Genomic DNA, 12,271 nt, shown 5'->3' with positions numbered 1-12,271 from the left:
TCTGTGTTTGTTGTACTGTTTTTGGGTGTGTGTTGTAGTGTATATGGGTTTGTGTTGTACTGCATGTGGTGTGTTATGTGTGTGTTTTGTTGTGTGTATCTGTCCAATGTGTAAGTGTGTGAGGTGCGCTACCTATATATATATATATATGTGTGTTGTGTGCATACGTGGTGTACGGTGTGTGTGTGTGTGCGTGTACAATATGTACGTGTGTGTGATGTGTGGTCTATTTATATCCTCAGTTATTCCTAATTGTTTAAAGCCTTCACCATAATGTTAGAATGTCATGCACACTCAATGACAGCAATGATATCAGGTGTGGAGTTGTTCCTTCGACAACGGTTTCCCCGATCGTCAATCTTTTCCCCAGATCATCAATGAAGGCAAATTAAAACTTGGTGTTTTTTACATTTCTAAGTGAAATTTCCCCAAAACGGCTTCGAGGTGCACACCACCAGGTCCAGAGGTACCTTGTTGCCAAATTTGGCAGCTCTGAGTGCCACGGTGTGCCCGCAATGCAACGGACACGCACACACACACGCACACACACTCTTCAACTTATTATATAGACAAGAGTGCCCCAACAAAAAGAGTGTCTTTTTCTTTCTTTCATCTTTCCAACAGGGCCTGTAAATTGGCAGCTAAAAGCTGAATCAATAACTTCCAGAGAAATGGAATTATCATAAGTATACTTTGCAGACTTCATGGCAGCCCTTTAGAATGGATTTAGGCCCTTCTACTCTTAAATAGACAGGCGATTTCTCTTAGGATCCCCCCCACCTCCAGTATATAGGTCCACTCCTCCTCTCTCCTACCAATCCTTTGAGGGTCTTCTCCCATGATCCTAAAAAAAAAAAAAACAACATACATAGTGTTCACTCTAGAAATTTTTTAGGGCAGGGTGCTGACCACAGGAAGGGCACATTTTTCAATCTCGAGGGCACATTTTTCAATCGCGAGGGCACATTTTTCAATCGCGAGGGCACATTTTAATTTAAAAGGTGGTGACACCTGAGCTTCAAACCATCAGCATGTTTATGCTATATAATCCATCCTGTGACACCTGAGCGTCACACCGTCAGCACATTTATGCTATATAACCATCTTGTGACACCTGAGCGTCACACCATCAGCACATTTATGCTATATAACCCATCTTGTGACACCTGAGAGCGTCACACCATCAGCACATTTATTCTATATAACCATCCTGTGACACCTGAGCGTCACACCATCAGCACATTTATGCTATATATCCATCTTGTGACACCAGAGCGTCACCCCATCGGCACATTTATGCTATATAACCATCTTGTGACACCTGAGCATCACACCATCAGCACATTTATGCTATATAACCCATCCTGTGACACCTGATCGTCACACCATCAGCACATTTAAGCTATATAACCATCTTGTGACACCTGAGCGTCACACCATCGGCACATTTATGCTATATAATCCATCTTGTGACACCTGAGAGCGTCACACCATCGGCACATTTATGCTATATAACCATCTTGTGACACCTGAGCGTCACACCATCAGCACATTTATTCTATATAACCATCCTGTGACACCTGAGCGTCACACCATCAGCACATTTATGCTATATAACCATCTTGTGACACCTGAGTGTCACACCATCAGCACATTTATGCTATATAACCATCCTGTGACACCTGAGCGTCACACCATCAGCACATTTATGCTATATAACCATCCTGTGACACCTGAGTGTCACACCATCAGCACATTTATGCTATATAACCCATCCTGTGACACCTGATAGCGTCACACCATCAGCACATTTATGCTATATAACCATCTTGTGACACCTGAGAGCGTCACACTATCAGCACATTTATGCTATATAACCATCTTGTGACACCGGAGCGTCATACCATCAGCACATTTATGCTACATAACCATCTTGTGACACCGGAGCGTCACACCAGCAGCACATTTATGCTATATAACCCATCCTGTGACACCGGAGCGTCACACCATCAGCACATTTATGCTATATAACCATCCTGTGACACTTGAGCGTCACACCATCAGCTCATTTATGCTATATAACCATCCTGTGACACCTGAGTGTCACACCATCAGCACATTTATGCTATATAACCCATCCTGTGACACCTGATAGCGTCACACCATCAGCACATTTATGCTATATAACCATCTTGTGACACCTGAGCGTCACACCATCAGCACATATATGCTATATAACCATCTTGTGACACCTGAGCGTCACACCATCAGCACATTTATGCTATATAACCATCTTGTGACACCTGAGTGTCACACCATCAGCACATTTATGCTATATAACCCATCCTGTGACACCTGAGCGTCACACCATCAGCACATTTATGCTATATAACCATCCTGTGACACCTGAGTGTCACACCATCAGCACATTTATGCTATATAACCCATCCTGTGACACCTGATAGCGTCACACCATCAGCACATTTATGCTATATAACCATCTTGTGACACCTGAGAGCGTCACACTATCAGCACATTTATGCTATATAACCATCTTGTGACACCGGAGCGTCATACCATCAGCACATTTATGCTATATAACCATCTTGTGACACCGGAGCGTCACACCACCAGCACATTTATGCTATATAACCCATCCTGTGACACCGGAGCGTCACACCATCAGCACATTTATGCTATATAACCCATCCTGTGACACCTGAGCGTCACACCATCAGCACATTTAAGCTATATAACCATCTTGTGACACCTGAGCGTCACACCATCAGCACATTTAAGCTATATAACCATCTTGTGACACCTAAGCGTCACACCGTCAGCACATTTATGCTATATAACCATCTTGTGACACCTGAGCGTCACACCGTCAGCACATTTAAGCTATATAACCATCTTGTGACACCTGAGCGTCACACCGTCAGCACATTTATGCTATATAACCATCTTGTGACACCTGAGCGTCACACCATCAGCACATTTATGCTATATAACCATCTTGTGACACCGGAGCGTCACACCATCAGCACATTTATACTACATAATCCATCTTGTGACACCTGAGAGCGTCACACCATGGGCACATTTATGCTATATATCCATCTTGTGACACCAGAGCGTCACCCCATCGGCACATTTATGCTATATAACCATCTTGTGACACCTGAGAGCGTCACACCATCAGCACATTTATGCTATATAACCATCTTGTGACACCTGAGCGTCACACCATCAGCACATTTATACTACATAATCCATCTTGTGACACCTGAGAGCGTCACACCATCGGCACATTTATGCTACATAATCCATCTTGTGACACCTGAGCGTCACACCATCGGCAAATTTATGCTATATATCCATCTTGTGACACCAGAGCGTCACCCTATCGGCACATTTATGCTATATAACCACCTTGTGACACCTGAGCGTCACACCATCAGCACAGACACCCTATAACCGCCGGTGCCCGCAATGCCCCCCCTGGGGAGATGCCAGCCACGTGAGCGCTAATCGGCAGTGAAATTGAGAGGGCAGGCAAGACTATACAGTGCAGATCTGCACTATATAGTCTAAATTGTCCTTTTAGCATGCCGTGCGATGCGAGTCCTGATACGATCTGATCGTATCGGGACTCACATAGCATTGCATATCTCCTCCGTGTGTATACACCATTACACTACTTTTGAAAGGTGTACAATCTGTATTTGTGGGGCGATGAAAGGTAACATAGATTTTTGCAATTTGTTTGCTTTCCAAGTTTCTCCTGCATTTAAAATGTATTTATAATTCATTAACAGAGGCTATGTAATCATTCCCCTCAGTCCTCCCTGTAGTCCTGCTTACAATATATACTTAAAAAATATGCACATGCACAGACCTTCGTATACAGAGAGGAGGAGGACATAAAAACTCCACAGAGATGGAGCATTTTCAGAATCAACCCCCCCCCCCCCAGTACCTGTGTTCTGCTACGTAATTGATGACAGCCGGGCAGACTGTATGTGCGCTGCCCGGCTGTAGTCGGGGGGTGCGACACGGACGTGCTCTTGGCAGCAATGCCACTTGCATAAGCAGCGGACGTGGCTGGCATCTCCCCCCCAACCAGTGGCTCTGCCCGGACGTCCGAACACCCGTCCGCCCGTAGGTAGCTGACAGCTGGGCAGACTGTATGCGCTGCGCTGCCCGGCTGTACTATCCGGCAGGTGAAGTTGGATAGTGGGGAAATGAAAAGGACCCCTTTTCCCATAGAATCCTATTGAAAATCGGGTCCATCGCATCGCATGCAATTTGGTCGGATGCGATGCGATAATCGGGCGTCCAGATACTACATAAGTACCGGCCAAAGTGTGAAGATTTTCCTCACTTTTATTCTTTGGTTCAGAGAAAAAAGATGGTAGAATAATTTCCTGATTGATGTGGAAAGTTTAAAATAAGGCTCCTGAGCCCAAAAAGCATGTAACTCTCCAATTCGTCTCGCATATGATATTGCAATAAGGAAGACCACTTTCCATGTCAGAAACCTTAGCTTTAGTCTATCCAATGGTTCAAATGGGGGTAACATGAGGACATTAAGCACCAAATTTAAGTCCCATTGAGGGACAAAAGATTTAATTTGAGGCCAGAGACTCTTTATGGCCTGACAGTATATTGCAATCAACTTGTTTTCTGTCTAGCAGGATGCTCAGGGCAGCTATATTAACTTTAAGGATGGATACTGCCAGACCCTTAATAAATCCATCACATAAAAACTGCAAGATATGTGGTGTATCTGCTTTAAAAACCATGACATTTTCCATTTCCAGTAAATTAATATTTTCCATATACTGTGGTATATAATTGATGATACTCTTTTCCTAGCTTGCATGAGAGGTTCGATTACAACAGGAGACAGACCCTTACTCCTTAGAATTTCCTGCTCAATTTCCATGCCATCAAACACAGATTCTAAGGATCCTAGTACTGTAAGGGTCCCTGACACAGCATGCGTGGAACTATAGGCAATGTCAGAGGATCTCTGACTGCCATCCTCAAGATTGGTCGGGAACCACAACCTCCTTGGCCAGAAGGGTAGAACTATGATCACCTGCACCTGTTCTTCCAAAATCTTCCTTAATACCCTGGATATGGAGGGAGAATGGAGGAAAAATGTAGGCCATCTTAAAATCCCACTTCTGGGATAAGGCATCTGTTCCGCAAGAGTCCACCTAGTTGTAACAGGAAAATAAAAGTTCCAGTTTCGTATTCTTCGACATTGCCATCAGGTCTCTCTCAGGAAGACCAAATGTGTCCACTATTAACTGAATTATGGACTAACTCATTACCCTGGAAAGATCAGATTTCTGCTTAGGTAATCTGAAACCATATTTTCCTTGTGAGGGACATATAATGCGGTCAGTTATTTTAAATGTCTTTCTGCCCAGATCATAGGAAGACCAAATGTGTCCACTATTAACTGAATTATGGACTAACTCATTACCCTGGAAAGATCAGATTTCTGCTTAGGTAATCTGAAACCATATTTTCCTTGTGAGGGACATATAATGCGGTCAGTTATTTTAAATGTCTTTCTGCCCAGATCATAATGTTCTTTACTTCTTCCATGATGGCCAAACTTTTTATACCACCCTGTCAGTTGAGATACACCACCACGGTCATGTTGTCTGAAAAGAAGCTTAGGTGACTTCCTGTAAAGTCTTTTTGGAAGTAATGTATCACCAACAAAACCAACCTAATTTCTCTCTGACCTTTCTTGTTTAAAAGTGTCTTGAGCTTAAAATACTTGAGTAAATCCCATTGGAACACGCTCATCCTTCATCTCGCCCAGTGGACAATTCCAATGGTTGATGCCATCATGCCCAGTTACCTTAGGGCCATGCCAAGTCAAACTTTCTGCTTGATCTGAAGGATATTGACCAATTCTTCAATTTTGTTGCATCTTCTTTTGCCAGATTAATTTCAAAATATCTAGTAGTTATCATCATACCTAGAAAAAATTATTATTTGGGATGGAATTAACCAACTCTTTTTAGGTTTATTAGCCACCCATGCTCTTGGAGTAAGTTGAGCACAAACTCTGCTGCTTATGACACTTCCTCTCTTGATTGACCTGCAATGAGGGTCTTCTAAGTAGAGTAGGCCCAAATTATGATGCCTTGTTTTATGAGAAAAGCTATTAGGGTCACTAGAACTTTAGTGAAAACTCTTCGAGACAATGGGCCTTATTCTAGTTCACTCTGACAAAATTCTCTTAGATGGACAAAACTATGTGCGCTGCAGGGGGCAGATGTAACATGTGCAGAGATAATTAGATTTGGGTGTGTTATTTTGTTTCTGTGCAGAGTAAATACTGGCTGCTTTATTTTTACACTGCAATATAGATCTTACTTTGAAGTAAAACCCCTACCAAATCTACTTTTCTCTGCACATGTTACATCTGCCCCACCTGCAGTGCACATTGTTTTGTCCATCTAAGAAGAATTTTGTCAGAAAGAGTGAACTAGAATAACCCCCAATGTCAGGCCAAAGGGGAGACAAGCAAACTGATAATGTATTCCTGCAAAATCTAATAAATTTCCAGTCACCTGCTTGATTGGAATATGAAAATGCATGTCCTGCAGATCTAGCAACACCAAAAAAGCTTTTTTTCTTAGCCCCATCAGAATAGAATTTTAAGTTTCCATACAAAAAAAAACTCTCCTCATTATTTTGTTTAGGCTTCTTAAATACAGAATAGTCCTGAAACCACCTGAAGCCTTCTGCACAATGAATAAAACCCTTTATTTTCTTCTGTTCATGGAACTTGTTTTACTGCCCCAGAGTTGATTAAGTCGCTCAGACTCTTTGGTAGCGTTGAGATCTCTATTTTCAAACTTGGTAGTCTTGAATTCACAAATTTGTCTAATCTTGGTTTGTTGAAAAAATCTGGAGATAAATATTTCCTTTTATGGACAACCAGACCTATATGACCTAGCATGCCTGAATTATTGTCTAGATTAGATATATCCATATATCTACCACATCAGTAGCAACCTCACTAATTTTCCTCCTGACACTCTCTGAATCAAGGAATATATTTTTATTCTGAATAAAAAAGAACCCTCATAAGGCAACGTGGCAAGCCTACTTTTAGAGTGGGAATCTGTTGCCCAGGATCTAAGCCACTGAGCTCTGTGCTTCACAAACAATCTACTGCTGTTTGGATGGACAGAAGAGCCTTGCATATATGCTCCCATATATGCTCACACTCTCTTGTAAATCATCCTGTAAAGATATACACCATAATCTGAGAGCCCTAGCAACAGAGGCGATAGCTACCCCAGATTTCAATGCTACTGCATTGGAGATATGTAGCCTTTTAAATACACTCTCCATTTTTCAATCCATGGGATCTTTGAGAGTAGCTCCATCTTCTAGGGCAGTGTTTTTCAACCAGTGTGCCGTGGCACACTAGTGTGCCTTGAGCTGTTCTCAAGTGTGCCCCCACATCTAGAGATGCCCAAACCCATTTACAGCCACCACCAGTTCAAATGTTATTTACTGGTCTCTTCTTTTCATGTAGAGGGCCACTGTATTTTATTTTTGATATTTGTGGGGATCTGTGTGATTGTTTTTAATGTGGGGGCCAATAGGTTTGTTTTTTTCATGTGGTGGCCAATGTGTTTTGTCCTGTGGGGATCTTAGGGTGTGCCTTGGCAATTTTAAAGTCCTATTTAGTGTGCCGCAAGGTAAAAAGGTTGAAAATCACTGTTCTAGGGGAATATTGCTCGTAGTGGTGATTTCAGCTAGTGCTGCATCAATTTTAGGAATACTGCATCATTTAAGAAATATTTACTTCTGGGGGCTGATTAATTAATGAAGCAGAATTGAGGAGTTGAAAATGTGACAGAAACACTAATTTTATATAAAAATCGTCATTTTACATCTCAGCAAGAAAACACAAACTCACTTACCTTGTAGTCTCAGGCGAGCAGTGTCCAGTGGGTAGAATAAAGACATGGCAGTCACACTGCCCTATGGAATGAAAGACAAGCATTATGGGTTCATGAAGATGGTTTTACTACAGATCAGTCAGAGATTAAAACAAATGTTTAATGTTGCATAAGAGCTCCATGAACACAGCTAATTTACTGCAAATACATTCCAAAAGAAGAAACATAGTAATCATAAAGCAAGCCACCAAGATGATGAAGCAAAACCACCTCAGTTTGGTGGAACATGGCCTCATGCTCTGCAAAAGGACTTTGTTTACATCACAAAAGTTTTCAAATAGCGATCATCAAAATTAAGTAAAAAATACTTCTAAAAAGAGGAGAGGTATTAGACAGGATGTGGGACCATTTGTAGACAACAAGTAGATAGACAGCCATTAGGTCGACACCATTAGTTCGACATGTCATTAGGTCGACATGTCATTAGGTCGACATGGTTTATTTCACTGTTTTTTGGCCGAAATGTCGACACAGTCGACATGGACACAGTTTGAAGTGAACCGCAGCCCCTCGCATCGGTCGCTTCGCTCGCAATGCTTCGGGCACGGTGCCTCGCTGCACTCGGCACACTATTTTATTCTCCCACCACGCCATAGTGTATAGTAGGGCATGAAATACCGCCTGTCGGCACATGTCGGCTAAAAAAAAAGTGAAAAAAACCATGTCGACCTTTTGACTGTCGACCTAATGACATGTCGACCTAATGACAGGTCGACCTAAAAGCATGTTGACCTATTGAGTTGTCGAACTAATGGTGTCGACCTAATGGCTGTCTATCTACTTGTTGTCTACAAATAGTCCGGATACCATTAGAAGAGGGTATGTGCTAAAATAGGAATTTAGATATTTTGGACAGGATGCGACATATACCGCCAGGTATATTATACAGAATTACACTGGCACATAGAATAGCAATTAAATTACTTCATTCTGCAATCATAGGACTTCAGTGATACGCATTTGCTGGCCAACATGTGAGACGCAGTGGACACATATCCGAAACTTAGTACACATGAGGAATGCAGTCTAAAGCTTTGACTACACTTTAGCCTTAGCACATCCTACCATTTAGGTTAAATGTTACTACTGTATGTATTACTTCACCTAGTATGTAGTAGAGAAAAAAAAAGTTTGTAAAGGCTTATACCATTGGGCAGAGGTTCCCAAATTAGTTCCTTAAGGCACTCGAACAGTCCAAATTTTAAAGATATCCATACTACAGCAGAGGTGACATAATGAGTACTTTCAGTCAATTTGAATTTCTTTTCCTTCCATCTTTTCTTTGGGTAGCCATTAAACTTGGACTGTTGGAATGCCTTGAAGGCTGTGTCTGTGAACCAATGCCGTATGTATTTTATGAAGGCATGGGTTATTCAAAGGATTGAAAACATGACATAGGGCAGTGGCGGATTCAGGGGGGGGGCACCCGGGCACGTGCCCCCCCTGTCATTCATTTTGTAGATGAGGACCAGAGCTTTCCAACGAGCCCAGCCCCATGTCTCTAGCCCCCCGGGAACCGGAGATATCGCCTGGCAAAGCTGTAACATTTTTTCCCCATAGGATAATATGGGACCCGTCAATTCCGACCCCCACCGAGGTCCGACGGCTGCCAGTTCCCCCCCTGGCATCACAGGAGCTTGTATGTTGATGTCATTCAATTCCAAATCGCTGGGCCTTCAATATGATACCAGGATGGTCCATATTGGTCAATCGGTTCCAGAGATATAGCGTGTAAATCGATTTTTTTATTTTTGAAATGTAATTTCATGGCTGTTCATTTTCTTTGAGGGCAGATTACTCTGGAACCAAACGTTCCAGTTTCACTGGACCAAAATCATTCGAAGCCCACTCAAAAGTTCTTCAATATGATACTTGTCTCATGTAAATGGGTCAGTTAGTTCAGAAGATATAGCCGGTTAAATGTGATAACTGGTTAAAGGGGGGGGGGGGGGGGGTGGTTTTCTCTCCCCCTCACACCAGAAAATGCAGGGACTAGGCTGGTGTAAAAGGGGCAAACCTGGGAATGCATTTTCTGGTGTGAAAGGGGTATTATTTCAAATAGCTGGGACCTGCAGTGCTCGGCCACTGTCAGTGGCTATCACTTCTGCCTGGCGGCGGCTGTCCCCCATTTGAGCATGTATTCCCCATTGGCAATGAGCATGTAATCCCACATGGCAACGAGCATGGAACCTCTGGCAATGAGCATGGAACCCTTGGCAATGAGCATGTAGATAAGCAGCACTTACTGTATGTAGCAAAATTTTTAATAGGCATTATGGTGTTTGGCATAATACATAATGGACATCATGCCGCGGAATTTAACGTGCAATGGACATTATGGCGTAAATGTTTAATGCGCGCCTTTGGTGGACAATGTCCCTGTTTATGAAGCGTATTGTGAATTTTGTCTTAATCTGTGTGGCATTATGTGAATTCTGGCTCAATCCATGTGGCATTATGTGAATTTTGTCTCAATCCGTGTGGCATTATGTGAATTTTGGCTCAATCCATATGGCATTATGTGAATTTTGGCTCAATCCATATGGCATCTTATGAATTTGGCTCAATCCGTGTGGCATTATGTGAATTTTGACACAATCCATGTGGCATTATGTGAATTTTGGCTCAATCCATTTGGCATTATGTGAATTTTGGCTCAATCCGTGTGTTATTATGTAAATTTTGGCTCAATCCGTGTGGCATTTTGTGAATTTTGGCTCAATCCGTGTGTTATTATGTAAATTTTGGCTCAACCTGTGTGGCATTATGTGAATTTTGACACAATCCATGTGGCATTGTTTGAATTTTGGCTCATTCCATTTGGCATCATGTGTAAGGGGCAAGTATAATGGGGTCTAGTATTTTGTAGCAGAATGTGTAGAAGTTGTATATGGTGTTGTACACTACACTCAAGGACATGCCCCTTGTTGAGTGGCCACACCCCCTTTTCCAGAGCGCGCCTTCGGCGCGCGCACAACTACATCCTTCACTTTTGTTGCCATGGTGGGCCTATTTTTAATCCCATTGCCACCCTCTCTCTGCCGCTCTCTTAGCATGTACACTGGCACCACTAACACTGGCCCTCCCCCACCTAAACCCTCTTTTATCATGGTGCCCCCCCTGTCATTTTATCCTGGATCCGCCCCTGACATAGGGTATACTGTAAATAGAAATGATTAATTGGAGAGATCTTACAACTAATCTCCATCAATGGAGAAGAGGTTTGCCTGGGGCATGAAGCCTCCCTAGTAGTCTACTAAACTTTGGAAGTAGGGCTTATGGACCGATGAATGAAAATGTAAAATATTTGACCACAGAATGGTTTCTCAATGAGTGGGATTTTTACTAATTGTCTGCTTCTAAGCATGATTTGGATATACAGGATTGGTATAGCGCTCGAATTACCTCTGAGCGAAGGGGCTGCAGACCTAGAGTGGTCCAGACTCTGGTTACAAAGTATTTGCAGGTGGGGAGGTACTGCGCTCACCTTCTAGATGCTTATACAGTAAGTGATTGACCTATAAGCACCCCTTGAATGGTGGAATGAGTGTCACTTAGATGTGACCTGTGGTGTAACAATAGGTTTTAACTGCTACCAACCGTGATCAATAGAATGAGGAAAAAATTGGGTTGGTGCAAAATATATTTATTGATGTGAACAATCAATAGGGAATTGGGGCTGGGGCTGATCGCCGCGCAACTTGGTGTGAGTGGTGTCCGTTGCGGGCGGGTGTGGGGGACGCAGGTGTGGACATTCTCTATCCTGCGGTGGGTCGGGTGGAGGGTTGGTGGGTAGGTGAATGAACAATAAGTCCTGAAAAAATGTCCAGAATCACCGTGGTATGAAGAGGTCACCGGAGGCTGGCGTCCCAAGACACTCCAGTGGTGCAACCAACATACCTTAATCCTGCCGCTGTTAGGAGAAGTATTGTTCCGATGCTGCCGATGCCGCTGGCGTCCTGCTGTCCCAGGTGGGGGATGCCAGTTGTAGAACCACGCTGCTTCAACAGTGCGCCGGCGACTGCCAGATAGTGCGGGCCTGCGTCACCAGGAGCGCGACGCACTGGAGTGACGTGCGCTCGACTCCCTAATGGAGGAGACGTCGGTGGATGTGAGATGCGGATTGGTGTGGGGTGTATGTTCCAACGCGTTTCAGCCGGGGTTCGGCCTTTTTCAAGAGTGTCAGTGTTGTGGTACAGTCCCGGATTTAAGAGGAGGTTGGCTCCACCCCTCTCATTCTGATTGGTCATGACGCTAATAAA

The 12,271-nt window shown here is 43.2% G+C and overlaps 1 protein-coding gene across 1 annotated transcript in view; it reads right to left on the bottom strand.

Annotated features, from left to right (window-relative positions):
* Positions 1–12,271, bottom strand: part of SLC25A17 (solute carrier family 25 member 17) — a 92,812-nt gene that overhangs the window by 75,796 nt on the left and 4,745 nt on the right. The window contains exon 2 of the mRNA XM_083156642.1: positions 7,971–8,031. Coding sequence (XP_083012768.1) covers positions 7,971–8,031 — 61 coding nt within the window. The remainder of the gene's footprint in view (positions 1–7,970; positions 8,032–12,271) is intronic.

Source organism: Crinia signifera, chromosome 8 (genome assembly GCF_055691185.1).
Source record: "Crinia signifera chromosome 8, ASM5569118v1, whole genome shotgun sequence".
Classification (NCBI taxonomy): domain Eukaryota; kingdom Metazoa; phylum Chordata; class Amphibia; order Anura; family Myobatrachidae; genus Crinia; species Crinia signifera.
This window is presented reverse-complemented; position numbering and strand designations above follow the sequence as displayed.